The following is a 24,932-nucleotide window of genomic DNA, read 5'->3' on the forward strand; positions in this document are numbered from 1 at the left end:
GCAATTGTTTTCATTCTGTATCATAGTTGCTACCTGACTATATTGGAGTCATTCCTTAAAACATAACATTCTTTCATTTTGCCAAAGGCCATGGTTTCAAGACTCCAGAATATCCTTATTGGAAGTCACGGAAGAGACAATTATTGTCTGAAGATCAGTTGACTGGCAACTAGTTAAGATTACGAGTTTTAGATTTAGATGTCTTACGTCTGTGTTCTCTTTTACCAGAAGTTCTAAAACAGTCTCTGATGCTACCTATTCTATAATTATTCATACCTATAGTTGATTCCATTTCAAGGAACTTAATGGATTAACCATACTTAATGGATAGGTGCCTGAATTAACTATACTTAATGGATGCTACATATTAAACAGACTTAAACCTCAGGAAGAATGAATCATCTCCCAAAGCTTCTAGATTTCCATGCTATCCTAAGTTCTTTTAGACCAAACTCTCTAATTCTTCTTTAATCCTTTTATTTAGCCTTTAATAGCTTTTTCTTCCAATTAGAAGCTATACATTCTCAAGCTACCATATACTCTAAAAGTACTATTAAATATATTTTGGAAAAACATACTTGGCCTGGAGGTTTCATATTTTCTTTCGCATCCTTTGTTTGTGCCAAAAAAGAATCTCTTTTTCCACTTGATTTTCTTTCCATGCCACTTATCTTCATATTTAACTGTGAATTCTCTGTCTGTTTTATTAAAAATAAAACAATTAAAAAAATTTTTAACGCTTTTATTTTGAGAGTGAGTGTGCACGTGCCAAGTGGGGAAGGGGCAGAGAGGGAGGGAGACACAGAATATGAAGCAGGCTTCAGGCTCTGAGCTGTCAGCACAGAGCCCGACACGGGACTCAAACCCACAAACCATGAGATCGTGACTTGAGCCGAAGTCAGACGCTCAACTGAGCCATCCAAGCGCCCCAAAATTAAAACTGCTAAAAAGTACAAATGCTCTACTTCTCCTTTTCATGCTTTGAAAATTCCAGTGTAATAAATGCTCATTTCAAATATTAAAATTCTTTCTCATTATTCAAACTTATTAAAGTCATGTCAAAGAAAAGAGCCATTGTATAATTCAACATCAAACAGATTTGACATTTCTAACCTACACAGCTGTTGTGCACCATTTTTAGAAATTTTATAAAATCTGAATGTTTTGAGAATTTTACAAATTCTATGAATAAGATACATCATATAAATACTTAAAATGAATCAAATTACAGGACTCAAAGACCCTTCCAATTACTGAAAATATTTCTAAGAAGAAAAATCACAGCCATGAAACTTTAAACATCATACAACCAATAAGGCATACATGATAGGCCAAGAACTAACACTAGAGTACTCAGTTGGCCATTAACTTTTCTCTTACAGGTTCTAAACAAAGAACAGCTAGACTCCATTTGTTGTTGCTGAATAGAAACAAAGTTGTCTAAGAATGTGGTACCTCGTGGACATGCAGTACCCATGTCTTTACTCCTTGATCCTCAGACAGTAATTGTTACTGGCCAAAGTACCCTGGTTTCAAGTGGGTGTGTGACAACAAATATGTGTTTTTCTGACAGAAGGAATGAGGGATTTGATGGAAAGAACGGAGAAAAATGAAGGGTAGCTCTTGCTTAGACATGGACCAATAATTATTATTTTGGTTTATCTGAAGTAACACTTAACCATGTATTATAATAATTACAACATTTGCAAAGGAATATATATGAAATGCCATAGTTCAAAAAAGATAACTAATGAACAAAAACCAGATATTTACATGAGAATCTATGGTGAAATTTAATGCCCTTAAATCATAAAAGTATTTCAGGTCAACGGGCAACAAAAGCTAAAATAAATGAAATTCCATCAAATGGAAAAACTTTTGCACAATGAAGGAAAGCATCAGCAAAATGAAAAGGCAACCTACTGTATGGAAGAAGATATTTGCAAATCATACTTCTGATAAGGGGTTAGTAAACAACTTAGTATTTTTAAAAATCCCAAATAAAAAATGGGTAGAGGACTTGAATAAGTATTTTTCCAAAGATATACAGATAGCCAACAGGCACATGAGAAAATGCTCAACATCACTAATTATCAAGGAAATGCAAACAAAACATGAGATATCACCTCACACCAGTAAAAGTGACTATTAATGGAAAAGACAAAAAAATAACACGTGTTAGCAAAGTATGGACAAAGGGGAACCCTTGCACTATTGGTGGAATGTAAATTAGTACAGCCACTATAAAACACAGTATGGAGGTTCTTCAAAAAATTAAAAATAGAACTACCATACAATCCAGCAATTTTACTTTTGGGTATTCGTCCAAAGAAAACAAAAACACCAATTTAAAGAGATGCACACCCTCAACTTCATTGCAGCATAGTTTACAATAACCAAGATACGGAAATAACCTAAGTGATAAATGAAAAATAAATGGATAAACGGATAAAGAAGATATATACAAAAAAAAAAAAAGAAGATATATACACATGATGAAATATCACTCAAACATAAAAAGGAATGAAATCTTGCCCTTTGTGACAACATGGATTAACCTAGAGAATATTATGCTAAGTAAAATCTCAGACAAATACTATATGATTTCACTAATAGGTACAATCTAAAATATAACATGAACAAACAACACAGAAAAAAAGACAGGAAACAAACTGCTGGACACCAGAGCAGGGATCAGGTGGGAGTGAATGAAACAGGCAAAGGGGATCAAGAGGTACAAACTTCCCGTTATAAAATACACGAATCAGAGCAATCGGGTGGCTCAGTTGGTTAGGCATCTGACTCTTGATTTCGGCTCAGGTCAGGATCTCAAAGTTCATGAGATCAAACCCCACGTCAGGCTCTCCACTGACAGTGTGGAGCCTGCTTGGGATTCTCTCTCTCCCTCTACTCCCCCCCACCCACACTCTTTCTCAAAATAAACATATAAAAATAAATAAATAAATCATGTACAGCACAGGGAATAGTTAATAATACTGTCATAACTTTGCAGGGCAGATGATCACTAGACTTATCATGAAGATTGTTTCATGATGCATAAAAATATCAAATCACCAAGACGTATACCTGAAACACAATATTGTATGTCAGTTACACTCGGATTAAAAAAAAAAAAAAGTATTCAAGCCAGACAACCGAGGTCATACAAAAATCCTGTATTATGATGTTCTTATGTTCAAGTTTTACTTAAGTCAGTAACATATTTTAGGTTTTTGTCTTTAAAAAAAATTTTTTTTTCTAACGTTTAATTTTGGCAGAGAGAGAGAGAGAGAGAGAGAGAGAGAGAGAAGGAGACACAGAATCTGAAACAGGCTCCAGGCTCCGAACTGTCAGCACAGAGCCCAACGCAGGGGTTGAACTCACAAACCACGAGATCATGATGGGAGCCAAAGCTGGACGCTCAACTGACTGAGCCACCCAGGTATCCCTAGGTTTTTGTCTTTTAAAGAATTACACGAAAATGGAATAAATGAACAACACTGAAAAATAAAAAAAATCCCAACTTACTCCATCTGAGTATGGGCCACTGGATTCCTCCATAAATTCAACATTTTCCAAACCAGGCAAGAGGAGCAGAAATTTCTGTTTGGCTTGTCTTAATATTGGTCTTTAAAAAAGTACATAAACATATATACCTTGAGTCAAGTAATACTGGTGAATACCAACGATATGTTAATAAGGACACTTTAATTACAATTTTAAAGTGACAAAATACATCGAGTTTAAAGACTTTCTCTATATACACACACAACTAGGAGAAATGTAGACAGTACATTTAATTTCTTTGCTACATTCTTCAGTTCCCAAATTCTCTTATTTAAAAATTTTCCAAATTTTTATCATACAAAATTCTCAAGCAGTAGACTTTTACATTAAATTCCCATGTACACATCACCCAGATGTAATAACCATCAATTTCTTGTCCTTTGTATTTCTTTTATCAAGGAAAGTTTTAAATTGCTTTTTATGTTCCTAAAACCAAAGTTATTCGAAGGACCAAAGTAAACCAAATAATGTTTAGTAATTACCACATCCTCAAAATAACATTTCAATTGAGGAATCCTCTGCAATGATTCCTCTAAGAAAAATTCATTTTAAAACAAAAATATCAAGTTACATATCACAGTAACTGTATGAAATAGGTTATTAGCATACTTTAACTCTTCAGGATAAGTCAACATCGTCACTTTAGCAAATGTGGCATTCCAGAACTGAGCGCTCTGTTTTCGAATCTGTTTATTCTTGTGCAAAAATATTATGCATAATAATGGAGAGATCTGTTCAAGAAGTTCGCTGTCATAAGTTCCAGTGTAGCTGAAGTGCAGACAAGTAATTATCTCTCCTAATAGCTTTTCTAACTAGGAAAAAGGAAAATTTTGTTAGGATAACATTTGGAAATGTGCTTTTAAAACAGTAAAGATAAAAGCACAAAGAATTATAAATTAAGCAACTCACAACATGCTACCACTTCTTCAATTTTTACAATTCAAATGGTTTTTAAAGCACCTATTTCCTTAAATACAGGTTTATTATATAAACTGACAAACTGTCAGGTGAAATTAATTATTGATGTAAGATTTGATGTCAAGCTTATTTTCCATTAACAGAAAAAATTGTTTTCTCATTAACAGAGATTAACAGCTGGCTACACAAGTTTTACCTATAAATACTCTCCCATATAAAGGGATAAAAGTTAATGAGGTCTATGAATTTAAAGCAATGTTATTCTTCTTTAAAAACTATCTTGTGGGGGTGCCTGGGTGGCGCAGTCGGTTAGGCGTCCGACTTCGGCCAGGTCACGATCTCACGGTCCGTGAGTTCGAGCCCCGCGTCGGGCTCTGGGCTGATGGCTCAGAGCCTGGAGCCTGTTTCCGATTCTGTGTCTCCCTCTCTCTCTGCCCCTCCCCCGTTCATGCTCTGTCTCTCTCTGTCCCAGAAATAAATAAAAACATTGAAAAAAAAAAATTAAAAAAAAAAAAACTATCTTGTGTATGTGTCCATGTCATGTTATTAAATGCCTATTAAAACTGAAAATATATAAACCTTTTAAAAATCAGAAGTATATGTAAGGAAGACAACTATCTGAACTCTAACATTTTTTCTTCATGAAGCTATGTTTTACAGACAATTGTCTATTTTTACCTTGTTGCTCATACAACTATACACTTTAGGAACTTCATCAAGCCTGGGAAGAAAAACACAAGAGTACCACTTATATTTCAGAAAGTTAAGCCTAAAAATACATAATGCAGCCATAAAAATGAGACATGTGTAGTGATTTTAAAAGGTGCCCCAAATCTTCATCTAAAAAATGTCAAATTACCAAACATTAAGCATGAAACAAACCTATCTTTAAAAAAGGAGTCCAAGAAAAACATCTGGAATAGACCTCAAACTACTAATACTAGTTTACTTGTTACTGTACCTTTTTTAAAAAGCATATATTATTTTTGATGAAACTTAAAAACTGAAAGACATACAAAAAGTTGATGTATTTAGGGTTCTACTTTGTACTTTGTAAAATTTGTTCCTGAAACTTTCTCTATGAATATAACTTTAAAAAGATGGGACAATTATGATTGAACCACATAAGCTTGACAGAAAAGACATCAATGAATCCTTTCAAGCTGCTTTTTAAAAAGTATGCTATTTGGGATATTTTCATGGTTTTTTTTTTTAAGGCAATGGTTGCTTCAATTCAAATGTAAAGGATAATGTAAATTAAAATAATTTTTTACAGGATAATTCAGAAATTTAAATGTGTATACCATTTGGACCAACAATTTAACTTCTAGGGCCTTGTTCTGCAGACGTAGTAGAAAATGAGGACACTGACGTGTGTACAAATATGTTCAACTATAATATTGTTATGAGTGAACAGGCTGGAAAAACACATATGTCCACTAATAAAAAATTGGATACAAAGTTTCATGGAACCCTATGGAGACATTAAAGACAATGAGATTCTTATATGTATGGTGCAAGATACATACAATATTTTAAGTGCACGCCATATACTTAATGGCAAAGTAGCATGTCAAATATGCTACATGTAAGTCATACACTTAACAGGTGTATTTATTTGTATTAAGAAATCTAAAAAGAGATGTACTAAATTGAAAAGGGGGGTTGAGGGGTGCCTAGGTGGCTAAGTCTCTGACTTTAGTGCACGTCATGATCTCGTGGTTCATGAGTTCCAGCCCCACATCAGGCTCTGAGCATCAGCTCCGAGCCTGAGCCTGCTTCAGATTCTGTGTCTCCCTCTGTCCCTGCACCACGCACACTCTCTAAACATTAAAAAAATTTGTTTTTGAAAAGGAGGGTTGAACTACCATACAAAATTAAAAACTCACAATTTCTACCTCGTTTTATGTATGATTTGAACTATCTTTTTAACAAAAGCAGAGTATATTGTCCTCTTCACTAAACTGTAGATTACCATTTGTAACCACACGCTGCTAGGAAAATGACCAAAGTTTGCTACCTATATCCAACACGCTTAATTTAAAGCTATTAAGTCAAAAAATACTTACTTTGAGTTTTCATAAAATAGTGTCAGAGGTCTTGATAAAGTTGCAAATATTTTTCGGATCATAGAAGGCAAAGAAATACGTCCAAGTACTTTGGAAAGAATACTGGTGACTGAGTTGCCAACAGTGAGGAGAGTATCAGAATGTACTTCCTTGAAGCTCAGAGTATGGAAAGAGTAGATCACTTTCACAATAAGTTTAAATAAAGAAGCCAATTTCCCTAAAGGTTCTTTCTTCTTTTTGGACCAATCTGAAGGTCTCTGTGGTGCTAAGATAAAATTGAATTTATTAAAAAGTCAAGTACTTTGAAAAGTGTCATTGTACATCTTTACAATTTATCTCATTTAAATGATACTGTACATCTCATATACGTGTTTCTGTAGAATGATACTCAAAATTTTAAAATGATATGCCATTATTGGATATACACCATTACAACCGTATCTTTAAAACAGAAGCAGAGACAAAGGAAAACTATTTGGCAGATCTAGAAGAATTCCAGAAAAGTGGGTGTCTTTTCTCTAAACAATTATAAAACACATTTCAAGTTTTTATATTCTCTGAATTTCAACTAATTCGTAAGTACTAAATTATGTAAATTCCAAAACTAAATTTTAAAATTCAATTTTTAAAACAAAATTTCCCTTAGAAATTATTGCTTCCTGTATAATAAACTGAACCCTACAAATAACATTAATCAAATCACAGATCCAAATCCTCAGCAAGAATACAGGAAAAGCTTAAATTTAAAGAAAAAGATGTATCTTAAAAGCACTGTCCGACACTCCTGTTTACTATTCTTAGATTCTGCCTCTCTTCAGATACCTACCTACAGGGATGAATCCACTCTGTCAAAAAAACAAAACAAAAACATAGTCCGAAATTACCTGTTTCCCTCAAAGAATCCAGTCTCTAAAAGTAGAATAGCTCAGATTTAAGAGAAAACTCTCCTTCTTCCCTTGAATCTGTTTCCCAGATGAATATAAATTAGAATGGTCTCCCTGAAATTCCAGGCCAGAATGTTAAGGCTGACAAGACAGCCCATGAGTCAGGCAACACCTATCCCAAACGTCTACTCAAGAGGATCCAAAAGCAGTGACATCTTAGTCACAATGACTAGACCTTGGTTAATAAACGCCATCTTCGGCAAAAGGAACCATGTTTCTTGGAAATATGTCTGGTTCCAGGCTTAAGGAGGGAGAAGTACAGAATGAGCCTGATTATCTTATGCCAAAGTTCTCAAAAAATAATGGAAACACATGAAATGGTCAAAGAGGCAAACATGAGCATAAATATTAATAGCAAAGAATTATAAACCAATGTATAACAGAAACTCACAGTGGTAAAAATAAAATGGGACAAAGGAAGTTCTATCTTACATTAGGATGTCATTTGCACCTGGAAGTGACTGGTGCCTAACAGTGCTCAGTAACGGCAGAATGATTAGAATAGAGGTAAATAATAGGGACAGCTTTTAGAATTAATTAAAGACAAAGGAGCTAATAAGCATCTTGACACAATTTAACATAATCAAATGAAACAACGAACTATTCTTCTGGTAACATTAGTGTTTCAGGCAAAAAGCATTAGTGGATGATAAAATCATGAGTGAAAACTGGCTGAGAAAAAAAGTATAAAGTCTCAAATAACCTGCCACAAAACATTAACTTATTAATCATAGGTACTCTACAGTAATTTACAGTGGAAAACTTGGCAGATATTGTCTTAACCAACTAGCAAATGTTAACATTACCAGTACTGCGACAAATAACATTTTAATAACAAACATCAAATTTTCCAGCCCAGATAATCCCTTGTATAAGATGGCAAGTAAAATCACTCTTACTACACAATCTCTAAATAGGATAATATTGATCTTTCAGTGTTATACAAAGGAATAAAGATATGTGGGTGCGTATGTGACAGAGAGAGAGAGACTGTGAGCATGGGCATGTAAGAGCACTTAAGCTCCTAGCATACCAAAGTTATATAACAAACTTGTAGGACATGGTTATACATCAAAAGTCAGCAAAATGAGGTCAGAAAAAATATTAGGATTTGCCTTGACAACAGTTTAGACAGTTGTGTTTATCAAATACTGGGTGAACAAAATAAAAACAAAAGTACTTACATTTAACTTTTGGCTGATATTTAATATTATATGGTGAGAAGTCAATGCAATCAACCATTACAGTAATAATATGAATGATCCTATCTAAGAGCAACAAATTCTGGGGAAGAAAAATTAAATATTATATTAGAAACTTCCAACTACTGGCATAAATTCCAAATATAGCGAGCATCAACAAAAAATATAAGACATTCATTCCCACATATAACCTATAAGGTACATGAAATACAGTTATGAATACTTGCTCATTAACTTCTGTGTGCCAAGTACCATAATTTTTGTTTCTCAACATTTAGGGAAAATAAATCATTTTTAAGATGTCCAGTAGACTCAGCATATAAACCAATAAATTGAGTCTGACGAACAAGGTTCCCTTTCTTTTTTTAACTTATAAGTTCATTTATTTTTTTTAGTAATCTCTATACCCAACACGAAGCTCAAATTCATGACCCCAAGATCAAGAGTCACAGGAAGAGTTAACACCTATTCTCTTGAAGCAGTTCCAAAAAATAGAAAAGGAAGGAAAACTTCCAATGCATTCTATGAAGCCAGCATTACCTTGATTCCAAAACCAGACAAAGACCCCACTAAAAAGAACTACAGATCAATTCCCTGATGAACATGGATGTAAAAATGCTCAACAAGACATTAGCCAACCATATCCAACAATACATTAAAAAAAATTATTCACCAAGACCAAGTGGGATTTATACCTGGGGTGCAGGGCCGGTTCAATATCCACAAACAATCGATGTGATTCATCACATTAATAAAAGAAAGGACAAGAACCACATGATCCTCTCAACAGATGCAGAAAAAGCCTGTCACAAAATACAGCATCCTTTCTCTCATCCCTCATGAAAGTAGGGATAGAAGGATCATACCTCAAGATCATAAAAGCCAAATATGAATGACCCAATGTTAATATCATCCTCAACGGGGAAAAAACCGAGAGCTTTCTTTACCGTTAAGGTCAGGAACAAGACAGAGATGTCCACTCTCGCCACTATTATTCAACATAGTATTGGAAGTCTTAGCCTCAGCAATCAGATAACACAAAGAAATAAAAGGCATCCAAATCAGCCAGAAGGTCAAACTTTCACTCTTCGCAGATGACATGATACTCTATATGGAAAACCAAAAGATTCCACCAAAAAACTGCTAGAACTAATCCACGAATTCAGTAAAGTTGCAGGATATAAAATCAATGCATGGAAATTGGTTGCATTCCTATACACCAACAATGAAGCAAAAGAAAGAAATCAAGGAATTGATCCCATTTACAATTGCACCAAGAACCATAAAATACCTAGGAATAAATCTAACCAACAAGGTGAAAAATCTACACACTGAAAACTGTAGAAAGCTTATGAAAGAAATTGAAGAAGACACATAAAAAAATAGAAAAAGATACCATGCTCCTGGATAGGAAGAACAAATATGGTTAAAATGTCAATACTACCCAAAGCAATCTACATATTCAATGCAATCCCTATCAAAATAACACCAGCATTCTTCACAGATCTAGAACAAACAATCCTAAAATTTGTATGGAACCAGAAAGACCCTGAATAGCCAAAGCAATCTTGAAAAAGAAAACCAAAGCAAGAGGCATCATAATCTCGGACTTCAAGATGTATCACAAGGCTGTAATCATCAAGACAGTATGGCACTGGCACAAAAACAGACACTCAGATCAATGGAACAGAATAGAGAACCCAGAAACGGACCCACATATGTATGGCCAACTAATCTTTGACAAAGCAGGAAAGAATATCCAATGGAATAAAGACAGTCTCTTCAGCAAGTGGTGCTGGGAAAACTAGACAGCGACATGCAGAAAACCAAACTTGGACCACTTTCTTACACCATACACAAAAATAAACTCAAAATGGATGAAAGACTTAAAGATGAAAGACAGGAAGCCATCAAAATCCTCGAGGAGAAGAAAGCAGGCAAAAACCTCTTTGATCTTGGCCACAGCAACTTTACTCAACACGCCTCCAGAGGCAAGGGAAACAAAAGCAAAAATGAACTATTGGGACCTTTCAAAATAAAAAGCTTCTGCACAGTGAAGGAAACACTCAGCAAATCTAAAAGGCAATGACAGAATGGGAGAAAATATTTGCAAATGACAGATAAAGGGTTAGTATCCAAAAATCTATAAAGAACTTATCAAACTCAACACCCAAGAAACAAATAATCCAGTGAAGAAATGGGCAAAAGACATGAATAAACACTTGTTCAAAGAAGACATCTGTCCAGATGGCCAACAGACACATGAAAAAATGCTCAACATCACTTGTCATCAGGGAAATACAAATCAAGACCACAGTGAGATACCGCACCTCACACCTGTCAGAATGGCTAACAACTCAGGCAACAACAGATGTTGGCGAGGATGTGGAGACAGAGGATCTCTTTTGCACTGATGGTGGGAATGAAAACTGGTGCAGCCACTCTGGAAAACAGTGTGGAGGTTCCTCAAAAAAATTAAAAACAGAACTACCCTACAACCCAGCAATTGCACTAGGTATTTATCCAAGAGATACAAGTATGCTGTTTCAAAGGGGCACGTACACCCCAATGTATTATAGCAGCACTATCAACAAGAGCCCAAAGTATGAGTCCACATGTCTGTCAATGGATGAATGGATACAGATGTGGTATATATATAAACAATGGAGTATTATTCGACAATCAAAAAGAATGAAATCTTGCCATTTGCAACTATATGGATGGAAGTAGAGGGTATTATGTTAAGCGAAATTAGTCAGAGCAAGACAAATATCATATGACTTCACTCATATGAGGACTTTAAGACACACAACAGATGAACACAAGGGATGGGAAGCAAAAATAATATAAAAACAGAGAGACAAAACATAAGAGACTCTTAAATATGGATAACAAACAGAGGGTTACTGGAGGGGTTGATAGAGGGGAGATGGGCTAAATGGGTAAGGAGCATTAAGTGATCTACTCCTGAAATCACTGTTGCACTACATGCTGACTAACTTGGACGTAAAATTAAAAATAATAAATAAATAAATATCACATACTCTTCAAACAAAGTCCACTAGGTGCCCCATAAGAACAAGGTTCTTTTTTCTTGTTTTTAATGTTTATTTTTGAGAGAGAGAGAGAGAGAGAGAGAGAGAGAGAGCGAGTGAGCGAGCACAAGTGGCAGTAGGGCAGAGAAAGAATCTGAAGCAGGCTCCAGTCTCCAAGCTATCAGCACAGAGCCTGATGCAGGGCTTGAACTCACAAACTGTGAGATCATGACCTGAGCCGAAGTCAGATGCTTAACCGACTGAGCCACCCAGGGGTCCCAAGAACAAGGTTCTTAATTAGAGTCTTTATCAAATTCTTCATGAAAATTACAAGTGTTCACCGAACCCAGTGACAAAACAAAACAATGAAAAAGTTGCTAAGCTCCCTCATACCCTTTCCTCCTCCTCCTGTAATCCAACTAAAACAAAAATAAAATTCATAGACGCATCAGAGATTTTCTGGAAACATTTTTTTAAAGGCAGGGAGACTAAACACAGAACCAAGAAAATCCCAGCACCATGAGTTCCAAAAAAAAAAAAAAAAAAAAAGCACCTCCAAAATAGCCTTCCTAGCAAAACTTTTTTTTTTTTAATGTTTATTTATTTTTGAGAGAGAGTGTGTGCACAAGCAGGGGAGGGGCAGACACAGGATCCAAAGCAGGCTCCAGGCTCTGAGCTGTCAGCACAGAACCCAATGCAGGGATCGAACTCACAAACTGTGTGATCATGACCCGAGCCAAAGTCAGATGCTCAACTGACTGAGCTCCCAGGCACCCTCCTAGCAAACCTAAGTAACAGAAGACACAGTGAGAGTTCTGAGAAAAAAGTTAAAACACTACTGAAATTAAAGATCTATAAAACAAATGCACTTTCTTCTCCCCTTATTCTCCATTACTATCCACTTTTCCACTTCACTGGGATAATTCACATGTCTGCCCCCAAAGACAATCTCCCCCAATGAGTATTAAGAGCCAGGAGGAGGAAAGCAGCAGCGCCCCAATGAACCAACAAAAATTACACAGAAAGTCCAGATGACAATCCATATTTTCATATACAAAAGATGTTAAATCCCCAGGTGTTTCCTTCAGGCTCCAATGACCAAGTAAAAGATGCCTCTAACTTCAATTTGCTATCAAGGCTGGAAAAAGTGGGGCTCTCTCTAGGAAACACATTCCAGATACCAGTATTGCTCAGTATTAGCCTTAATCAATAAACATGCACATTCACAAGGAGAACCAGTCCCATGGGAAAGGTGGGCTAAACATCAACAGTACTAACCCATGAGGAAAAATCTAATAACAAACAAAAGGAAATTAAAAATAGTAATCACAGGAATGCCTGCGTAGCTCAGTTGATTGAGCATCCAACTCTTGCTTTTGGCTCAGGTCACGATCCCAGGGTCATGGGATCAGGCCCCATATCAGGCTCCATGCTGACAGTGCAGAGCCTGCTGGGGATTCTCTCTCTGCCCCTCCCCCACTCTCAAAAAAAATAGAGAAAGTAATAATAACTAAAAAAAACACTAATTAAAAAAACAAAACCATTATCAAACACTTCAGCATTTAAACCACAAATTAAGTCACAAAGTAACCAAGCTCCTAGAAAGCAGTACCAAACAAAACACAAACAGGTGTAGAGAAAGAAAAGAAGGGACACAAAAGATAAATTCAAAGGCCTAAAAACCACCTAAAACAGCACTGAAAAACAGAAGGGACAAAGAACACCATTAAAGCAAGGCAATTTTTCTGAGATGAAGGCACAGCTCTTTAGATTGAAAGGGTCTACTAAGCATCTAACTTCAGCTCAAGTCATGACCTCAGTTTAGGAGTTCAAGCCCCACACTGGGCTCTCTGCTATCAGCACAGAGCCTGTTTCCAAACCTCTGTCTCTGCCCCCCTCTGCCCCTCCCCGTGTGCACCCTCTCTCTCAAAAATATTTAAAAATGATAAAGACACCCCAAGAGACACCCTGCTGAAATGTCTAAATTCCAAAAACTAGAGAAAAATCCTGTAACTTTACAGAACAAAGTTATTAAGGAAAAAAAAAAAGTATCAAAGTATGCATCTGCAACAATATAAGCTATAATAAATAATTTTAGTCAAAATTCTGTGATCTAAATTTTCTGGAACCTAAAAATTATAACTAATCAATACTGATTAGTTACATGTACCAAACAAGGATGTTATCAGTCATATGTGGGTGTATCTTATATATTAGTACCAGGTATCAGTTATCATTTTTATATATATATAAAATGTGTGTGTGTGTGTGTATATATATATGTATATATATAAAAATCTGTTTTTTTCTTAAAGGAAAATAATGGGATATAGGAAACTAGGTTGAGCAACAAAATATCCTCAAATTTTGTAAACTTACTTATTTTCCAAGTTTTATAGTACCCTGTATAATAATATAGTAAGTAAAACTTAGGTTTCTTAACAAAACCTGAAAGGTGGTAAGTATAAAAATTTGTAGGAGAGTGGTATCAATGTCTTTACTTGCTGGGGTAGAATGTTACGGATATGAACTCTTCAAATCTAAAAGATGAATAGAAGTTTTAACAGTATATCTGAAAGAAGGTAAAGATTAAAACACATACTCCATTTCCTATTAAATACAAGGTTAAATCTCTACTTATTAAAAAGACTTCCATATTTATTTATATGCTGCAAAAGACACATAGGAGGAGCATCTGGGGTGCTGACAATGCTCTATAACTGACCTTGGTGATGGCTACAGAAGTATTTCGTATAATAATTTGTCAAACTGTATTATTTCATGCAATTTTCTTTGTATTGCTGGGTAAGTTTTTTCATTTGTTATTTTTTAAAATGTTTATTTATTTTGAGAGAGGGGGACCACGCAAGTGAGCACAGGAGGGGGAGGAGTGGGTGGTAGGGAGAATCCCAAGAAGGCTCCACATCCAGCACAGAACCTGAGGAGGGTCTCGGTCTCAGAAAATGTGAGATCATGACCTGAGGTGAAATCTAGAGTCAGACATTTAACGAACTGAGCCACCCAGGCACCCCACGGCAAGTTTCTTTTTTTAAAAAAGATTACACAGGGCACCTGGGTGGCTGAGTCAGTTAAGCATCTGACTTTGGCTCAGGTCATGATCTCACAGTTCTTGAGTTCAAGTCCCACTTCAGGTGAGCTTGTGCCCCACTTCTGCTTCTCTCTGTCTCTCTCTGCCACTCACTCACTTGTGCCCTCTGTCTTTCTCAAAATAATAAAAAAAAAAATAAAAAAAGATTACACAAATTCTCAAAAAGGCATGAGCATATTCATATCAGTTAATATCAAGTAGGTAAAATTCAAAAAGGTAGAGAGGAATTAATTACCATGAAGACAAAGTCACGAACCTATAAGCATGATGACGTAGCATCAAAATATGCAATAAACATGTTCAAATATATCAAATTCACAATCAGGGAGATACTTTACCAAGGCTCTTAGAAACAGGTGGTAGGGGGCACCTGGGGGTTAAGCGTCTGACTTCAGCTCAGGTCATGATCTCACACTTCGTGGGTTCAAGTCCCGTGTCAGGCTCCAGGCTGACAGATCAGAGCCTGGAGACGACTTCAGATTCATGTCTCCCTCTCTCTCTGCCCCTCCCCCACCCCCCTCAAAAATAAATAAATAAACATTAAAAAAAGATAACAGGTGGTAGGGGGAAAATGACAGAGTAGAAGGAGCCTAAATTCACCCTATCTCCAAAATACACCTAGGTAACACTCACATCAGTGCAAATCACCCAGAAAACAACACAAAGACTGGCAAAACATACTCTCCATGGCTAAATGTAGAGAAGGGGCCATATGGAAAACAGTAGGAAGGGTGGAGATGCCTTTGGGAACCAAGCTGACTCACAAAATGGTCCCCAGTAAGGAAGGTGACAGCAGGCACAGAGAAGGGTGAGAAGCAGATCCCATGCCAGGCACCAGGGAGATGAATCCCCATTAACATATGGCTTTGAAAAACAGAAGGGCTACTTTGGGAGTTCTTACAATCAGTGGGGCTCAACACTTGGAACTTCAAAAATCAGCTGGTTGGGCCGGGACTGCCAGGAGAAACTTGAGTCCCCACCCATAAACAGCATAACAAACAAACTTACTGAGATACAGCATAGACGCAGCAGTTTGAGAAACACCTGGAGCACAAGGGAAAGACATTTATGACTCAACTTCAAACAAGTGCTGGATGAGCAGGGGTCCTTAGGAGACTTCTGTAAGAACAAAAGACCTGGCAGGTCCAACTTCTTTCCCAATGCCCAGGCTAGACACATGGACATACACAGGAGCTAGCGCAGCATGAACATTCTCCAATTAGCATGCTAAAGTCTTGCCCTGTACCTGTGTTTTTCTGTGGACTTGCCCCTCCAGCCCGCCCATGGTATGGCAATGGGCAAACAGTCCCAACAGGAATCACGAGGACTCCAAAGTGACTCCTACCCCAAGAGAGGGGAACATAACCACATACACCATTCTAACTGTGGCTCCAGCAGTGGACTCGGGGCAGACATCAGGACTGCCTGCAGGCCCCACCTACCAATGAAAGCTTCTCAGGGAACATAAGGAAAGTAACACGGAGTTCCTTGCTATTGGCAAATACCTGGTCTGATTCAACTCAAGCCCAAGATGGCACCAGACTGGCCTACTAACAACATAGGGACAAACCTAGCCAACAGTGAGAACCACTGCAGACAACTGGACTGAAGACAAAAGCGACTCAGACACAACAGCAGGGCACATACAACACATGTATGAGACACCCTCAAGAACGAGTTTCTGGTGAATAGGGGACACTGAAATACAGGGCATTGCAGGACCTCTCTTTATAAGGCCACCACTTGCAAGAGCAGGAGATGCAGCTGACTTCCCTAACACATAGAAACAGAATTACATAAAATGAGGAGACAGAGGAACATGCACCAAATGAAAGAAAAGAACAAATCATAACAAAAGACTAATAGACGAAATGGAAATAAATAATACACTTGATAGAGAATTTAAAGCAATAGTCATAAAGATGCCTACTGGACTTGGAAAAAGATTGGAGAATCTCAGTGAGACCCTGAATAAAGAGATAGAAAACATTAAGGAAATTCAGTGATACCATCAAGCATAATAATATCCACATTACAGAGATCTCAGAAGAAGAGACAGAGAAGGGGGCAGAAAATTTGAAGAAATAACTGAAAACTTCCCAAACCTGAGAAAGTCAACAAATCCAATTCAGGAGGCACAGGAGAATCCCCAACAAAATCAACCCTAGAAGGTCCACACCAAGATGCATAGTAATAAAAGTGGCAAAAAGCAGTGATAAAAAGAGAATTTTAACAGCAAGAGAGAAGAAACAGTTATATACCAGTGAAAACCCTTAAGCCTATAAGCAGATTTTTTCAGCAGAAACCTTGCAGACCACAAGAGAGGGACATTAAATATTCAAAGAATATGAAAGAAAAAGAAAAGAAAGAAACAAACAAACAAACAAACACCAGCAGCCAAGTATGCTCTATCCAGCAAGGATATCATTCAGAATAGAAGATGAGATAAAGAATTTCCCAGACAAAACATAAAGGAATTCATGACCAAAAAACTAGCCCTATAAGAAATGTTAAAGGGGACTCTTTGAGTGGAATGGACCTTAAGTAGAAGAAAAGCAGGAAGCACAAAAAGCAGTAAAATGAAGTATATCTATAAATATCAGTAAGGGGATTCACAAAACAAAAGAATGTAAAGAATGACACCATATACCTAAAATACAGGGCAGGTAGAGACAGGAGTAAAGAATGAGTTCAAACTCAAGTAGTGATCAACTTAACATAGATTGCTATCTACATGCAAAATATGTTGCATACAAACCTAATAGTAACCACAAATCAAAAACCAGTAATAGATATGCAAAAAATAAAGAAAAAAAGGAATCCAAATATATCACGAAAGAAAGGCAGGAAACTCTGAGAACTACTACAAAAACAACAGGGAAACAAGAAACGAAATGACAATTAAGTGCAAACCTCTCAAAAATTACTTTGAATGTAAATGGAGTAAATGCTCCAATCAAAAGACAAACAGTAATGGAATGAATAAAAAAAATACAAGATCTATCTATATGTTGCCTACAAGAGACACATGTCAGACCTAAAGACACATGCAGACTGAAAGTGAAAGAATGCAAAAGAATTAATCAGGCAAATGAAAGTGGAAAAAGAGCTGGGGTAGAAACACTACTTCTACTGGACACAACAGATTAAAACAAAGACTGTAACAAAGATACTATATAATCATAAAGGATAATCATAATCCAACAAGAAGATTAAACAATTGTAAATACTTATGCACCCAACATGAGACCACCCAATATGTAAAACAGCTAATAACAAACATAAAATAATTCATAGTAATACAGTAATAGTAGAGAACTTAACACCCACTTACATCAATGGATAGATTATCCAAACAGAGAATCAAGAAGGAAATACTCTTGAATAGTACCATGGAACAGATGGATCTAATAGAAATATTCAGAACATTCCAATCTAAAACAGCATAACACACATTCTCTTCCAGTGAACGTGGAACCTTCTCCAGAATGAACCACTTTAGGCCACAAAACAACTCTCAACAAATTCAAAAATCAAACTCATACAACCCATCTTTTCCAACCACAACCTTATGAAATGAGAACTCAAGAAAACACAAATACAGAAAGGTTAAATAACATGCCACTGAACAATGAATGGATCAACCAACAAATCATGAAAACAAATGAAAATGATGGTTCAAAACCTGTGAGATGCAGCAACAGTGTTTCTAAGAGGGAAGTTTATAGCATTACAGGCCTACTGCAGGATGCAAGAAAAAAATATCAAATAAACAATCTGATCTTACATCTACAGGAGCAGGAAAAAGAACAAACAGAACCCAAAATTGTAGAAGGAAGGAAACAAATGAATTAGAAACTAAAAAAAGCAATAGAACAGATCAATGAACCAGAGCCGCTTCTTTGAAAAATCCAACAAAACTGCTAAACCTTTAGCCAGACTTATCAACAAAAAAAGAGGACTCAAACAAAATCAGAAAGAGAAACAGAGCCAGAAAAGCATGAGACTCTAGACCTTAAGGTTGTGTGTTTGAGCCTCACTTAGGGTGTAAAGATTACTTAAAAATAAATCTTTGGAAAAAAAAAAAAAAAAAAAGGAGGAATAATAACTGACACCACAGAAATAAAAAGTATTATAGAAGAATATTATGAAAAGTATATGCCAACAAATTAAACATCCTAGAAAATATAGATAAATTCCTAGAAATGCATTAGGAAGAAATAGAAAATTTGAATAGACCAACTACCAGCAATGAAATTGATTCAGTAACCAAAAAACTCCCAACAAACAGAAGTCCAGGATCAGATGGCTTCACGGGTTAATTCTACCCAACATTTCAAGAAAAGTTAATAACTGTTCTCAAAATATTCCAAAAAATAGAAGAGGAAGGAAAGCTTCTAATTCATTCTATGAGCGCTATTACCCAGATACTAAAACCAGATAAAGATACTACAAAAAAGAGAACTACAGTCCAGTATCTCTGATGAACAAAGGCAAAAATCCTCAACAAAATATTACTAAATGGAATTCAAAAATACATTAAAGAATAATTCACCATGATCAAGTGGGATTTATTCCTGAGATGCAGTGGCGGTTTAATATTCACAAATCAACATGATATATCACAAGAGGAAGGATAAGAACCACATGATCACTTCAATAGATGCAGGAAAAGCATCTGACAAGTAGAACACCCATTCATGACAAAAACCCTCAACAAAGTAGGTTTAGAGAAAACATACCTCAACATAACAAAGGCCATATCTGAAGAACCCAGTGTACATCATACTCAATGGTGAAAACTGAGAGTTTTCCCCCTATTGTCAGGAATAAGACAAAGATATCCACTCCCACCACCTTCACTCAACATAGTACTGTAAGTCCTAGCTACAGCAATCAAAGAAGAAAAAGAAATAAAGGGCACCCGAACTGGTAAGGAAGAAGTAAAACTATCTGCAGATGACATAATAGTATACCTAGAAAAAAACCTTTAAAAAATGCCACCAAAAAACTGCTAGAATTGATAAATGAATTCAGTAAGGTCGCAGGATACAAACTTAGTATACAGAAATCCACTGCATTTCTATATACTAAAGAAAACAGCACAAAGAGAAATTAAGGAAACAATCGCATTTACAATTGCACAAAAATAATAAAATACCTAGGAATAAACATCACCAAGGAGATGAAAGACCTGTAACCTAAAATATATAAAACACTGATGAAAGAAATTGACGATGACACAAATGGAATCATATTCCATGCACACAGACAGGGAAAAAAATATTGTTAAAATGTCCATACTATCCAAAGCAACTGACAGATTTAATGCAATCCTTATAAAAATCCCATTGGGGCACCCGGGGGCTCAGTTGGTTGAGCTTCTGACTTTGGCTCAGGTCATGATCTCACAGCTGACGAGTATGAGCCCCACACTGGACTCTGTGCTGACAGCTCAGACCCTGGAGCCAGCTTCAGATTCTGTGTCTCCCTCTCTCTCTGCCCCTTCCATGCTCATGCTCTGTCTCTGTCTCAAAAATAAATAAATATTTTTTTTTTAATTTTTTTTTTTCAACGTTTATTTATTTTTGGGACAGAGAGAGACAGAGCATGAACGGGGGAGGGGCAGAGAGAGAGGGAGACACAGAATCAGAAACAGGCTCCAGGCTCTGAGCCATCAGCCCAGAGCCTGACGCGGGGCTCGAACTCACGGACCGCGAGATCGTGACCTGGCTGAAGTCGGACGCTTAACCGACTGCGCCACCCAGGCGCCCCAAAAATAAATAAATATTAAAAAAAAAATTAAATCCCTTAAAAAAAAAATCCCAACAGCATTTTAAATCCTAGAATTTGTATAGAAACACAAAGACTCCAAATGGCCAAAGAAATCTTGAAGAATACTAAAGCTCTCACAATCCCCAATATCAAGATATACTACCAAAGCTATAGTAATCAAAACAGTACAGCACTGGCACAAAAACAGACACATAGATCAATTGAACAGGACAGAAAGCCCATGAAAAACTCATGACTATATAGTCAATCTTTGACAAAAGAGGCAAAAAAAACTACGCAATGAGAAAAAGATGGTCTCTTCAACAAACGATGTTGGGAAAACTAGACAGTTATATGCAAAGGAATAAAAGTAGACCACTTTCTTACACCAGACAAAAAAAGAAACCCAAAATGGATTAAGGGCCTAAATGTAACACATGAAATCATAAAAATCCTAGAAGAGAGCACACACAGTAATTATCTCTGACATTGGCCATAGCAACATTTTTCTAGCTATGTCTCCTTAGGCAAGGGAAAAAGAAGCAAAAATAAATGACTGAGTCTACATCACAATAAAAAGTTTTGCAAAGTAAACTATCAGTAAAACTAAAAGGCGACCTATGGAATGGGAGAAAATATTTGCAAATGACACATCTCATAAAAAGGGCAGTATCCAAGTAACGAACTTCTACAACCCAACATCAAAAACAACAAATAATCCACAGCGCCTAGGTGGCTCAGTCAATTGAGCGTCCGACTTCGGCTCAGGTCATGATCTCGAAGTTCATGAGTTCAAGCCCCACATCGGGCTCTGTGCTGATAGCTCGGTGCCTGGAGCCTGCTTCGGATTCTGTGTCTCCCTCTGTCCCTGCCCATCCCTCTCTCACAGTGTCTCTCTCTTAAAAATAAACATTAAAAATTTTTTTAAAAAACCAAAGAATAATCCAATTAAAAATGGCAAGAAGATATGAACAGGCATTTCTTCCAAGAAGACATACACATGGCCAAACACACACATGAAAAGATGCTCAACAGCACAAGTCAGGAAAATGCAAATCAAAACCACATGAGACACCACCTCACATCTGTCAGAATGACTAAAATCAAAAACAAGAAACAAGTGTTGACTATAAAGGTGGAGAAAAAGGAACCTTCATGCACTGTTGGTGGGAGTACAAACTGGTGCAGCATGTATGGAGATTCCTCAAAAAATTAAAATAGAATTACCATATGATCCTCCACCATAAGTATTTACCCGAAGAATACAAAAATGTTAATCTGAAAGACATATGCACTCCTAGGTTTACTGCAGCATTACCTACAATAGCCAAATTATGGAAGCACCTCAACTGTCCATCAATTGATGAATGGATAAAGATGCAGTGTATATATACAATCGACTATTTCTCAGCCAAAAAAAAAAAAAGAAATCTTGCCATTTTCAACAAGGTGGATGGATCTAAAGGGCATAATGCTAAATGAAGTAAGTCAAGGAAAAACAAGTATGTCATTTCACTCATATGTGGAATTTTAGACAAAAGAAACAACAGCAGGGACGCCTGGTTGGCTCAGTCGATTAAGCATCTGACTTGGATTCAGGTCATGATCTCACAGTTCATGGGTTCAAGCCCCGTGTCAGGCTCTAGGCTGACAGTGAAGGGCCTGCTTGGGATTCTCTCTCTGCCCCTCCCTGACATGTACTTTCTCTCTCCCTCAAAATAAACTTAAAAATAGTAACAGTAACAACAGCAGAGAGGCAAACCAAAAAACGGACTCTTAGCTACAGAGAAGAAACTGATGGTTACCAGAGGGCAGCGGCGATGGGTAAAATAGATGAAAAGGATTAAGAGTACTTATGGTGAGCACTGTGTAATGTACAGAATCACTGAATCACTGTATTTTACACCTGAAACAGTAACTTAACACTGTACGTTAACTATACTTGAACCAAAATAAAAATTAAAGAAAAAATTAATATCCTATAATCATTAAGAGCAGTATTAAGAGTAGCCTTAGATGCATATATTGGAAAAGATGAAAAAGTGACACCTTTAGATGTAAGCTAAAAATTTACCCAGAAAATGGAAACAAAAACATTCGGTGTAATATAGTAATGACACTGAAAATTTAAAAGTTAGAAACCCATCTTTTCAAAGTTTTTAATGTACTTTCAACATTTTTAAAATTTTTAAAACTTGAGAATAATTTACATACAATGTTAGTATCAAGTATAACATTCTTCTCCACAATACTGGGATAATTCTGATTATTGTATTTTTATACAATAGAATTTATCAGTGACTTCAAAAATGGTGTTAATCGGGGTGCCTGGGTGACTTAGTCGGTTAAGCTTCTGACTTCAGCTCAGGTCATGATCTCGCGGTTTGAGCCCCGCATCAGGCTCTGTGCTGACAGCTCAGAGCCTGAAGCCTGCTTCACATTCTGTGTCTCCCTCTCTCTCTCTGCCCCTCTCCTCCTCACACTGTCTCTTTCTAAAGTAAATAAAACATTAAAAAAAATTTTTTTCAATGGTGATAATCAACGAACAATACAACTACAGATGACGTTCTTACACTAGACAAAAATTAGACAATGAGGAATTTCCATCACACTAACAGAGATACAGGCAAAAATCTTAAAACACTATATATATGCAATGTTTGAAAAGAATTTCACTGTGACTAAGGGTATCCGAAGAAAAAAAGACTGGTTTGATATAAAGAAATGCACATCAGCAACAGCTTTTATAAATACTACAGAAACAATCACGTTATGAGTATTTGTGTGGTAGGTAGGAATAGATGGACCTTTGTAATGGCTGAAAGCCAGCTTTTAAAAAAAAAAAAACAAAACAAGATAGGTTAACCTTAGAAGAGCTAAATATATGAACACAATTATTCTTAGATGGAAAGATTCAACATAATAAAGAGTACTTCTCAAATTTCTCTATGAATTCAACGTAACCAACCAATGCCAAAAAAAATCTGAAGAGTATTTCTTAAAACTTAACAGATTCTAAACTTATTTCAGAAGAGAACAAAGATGAAAGTGTAACCAAGACAGTATTTAAAAGATGAAAAGTATGGGCTGACATTCTCCCTAACAGTTATAAAATCATTCAACAAATTCACTATGTGCCATTTACCCAAAGGACACAAAAATGCTGATTCGAAGGGCATAAGCACCCCAATGTTTACAGCAGTACTATCAACAATAGCTAAAGTATAGAAACAGCCGAAATGTCCGTTGACTGATGAATGGATACACAAGGTGTAATATATATAATAGAATATTATTCAGCAACCAAGAAGAATGAAATCTTGCTCTCTGCAACAACATGGATGGAACTGGAGTGTATTACGCTAAGAGAAATAAGTCAGAGAAAGACAAATACCATATGATTTCATTCACATGTGGAATTTAAGAAACAAAACAGATGAATATAGGGAAAGGGAAGAAATATACAATAAAAACAGAGAGGGAGACAAACCATAAGAGACTCTTAAGGACACAGAACTGAGGGTTGCTGGTGAGGTTTGGGTGGGGGGGGGGGCGGGAATGAGCAAAATGGGTGATGGGCATTAAGGAGGGCACTAGCTGGGATGAACACTGGGTGTTATACGTAGGTGGTGAATCACTAAATTCTATTCCTGAAATCACTATTGTACTATACGTTAACTTGGATTTAAAAAAAACATTCACTATGTGCCAGATAAATGCCAGGGATACATATGAAGACAGAATGTACTTCATGGAGTGTTAAGTAACATAATCAAGTACACAAATGCTTCTGACAGAAGTGCCAAAAAGGAAATAACAAGGTGCTACCATAGATATTGGCAAACTTAATTAGGAAAGACCCCTTGGAGAATGAAGTATCAGCCTCACAGGCAGTTGTAAGTAGTTTGGATTTTTACCCTAAGTGCTACAGAAGTTTTTTTCAGTGATAAGATGACATCTTTAAAGTCATCCTGACAAATTCTATCGTATCAAAATTGTACCAATATTTTTAAAAAGATACTGTAAGGGCAATAAAAAATCTGAAAGATGAATTTCTAGCTCTTGTACCTCTTTTTTTTTTTTTTTATAAGTTTATTTTTATTTATTTTGAGGACAAGCAAGAGAGTGGGAGAGGGGAGAGAGAGAGGATAGAATCCCAAGCAGGTTTTACAATGTCAGTGCAGAGTCTGATGCAGGGCTCGAACTTACCAATCATGAGAGCAGAACCCAAGAGTCAGATACTTAATTAACTGAGCCACCCAGGTGCCCCAGTATCTCTACTTTACTTTTCTTAACAGTGATAACCACTATCA

At 36.4% G+C, this 24,932-nt stretch overlaps 1 protein-coding gene across 1 annotated transcript in view; it reads right to left on the reverse strand.

Moving 5' to 3' along the window:
- The window catches only part of RIF1 (replication timing regulatory factor 1), a 72,230-nt gene that overhangs the window by 15,492 nt on the left and 31,806 nt on the right, over positions 1 to 24,932 (reverse strand). The window contains exons 21-26 of the mRNA XM_047083997.1: positions 8,683 to 8,782; positions 6,555 to 6,819; positions 5,164 to 5,206; positions 4,177 to 4,379; positions 3,529 to 3,628; positions 579 to 698 (exon numbers count right to left, since the gene is read on the reverse strand). Coding sequence (XP_046939953.1) covers positions 579 to 698; positions 3,529 to 3,628; positions 4,177 to 4,379; positions 5,164 to 5,206; positions 6,555 to 6,819; positions 8,683 to 8,782 — 831 coding nt within the window. The remainder of the gene's footprint in view (positions 1 to 578; positions 699 to 3,528; positions 3,629 to 4,176; positions 4,380 to 5,163; positions 5,207 to 6,554; positions 6,820 to 8,682; positions 8,783 to 24,932) is intronic.

Source organism: Lynx rufus, unplaced genomic scaffold (assembly GCF_022079265.1).
Source record: "Lynx rufus isolate CCGP_SWC_20201006 ecotype Redwood Valley unplaced genomic scaffold, mLynRuf1.p SCAF_2, whole genome shotgun sequence".
Lineage (NCBI taxonomy): Eukaryota > Metazoa > Chordata > Mammalia > Carnivora > Felidae > Lynx > Lynx rufus.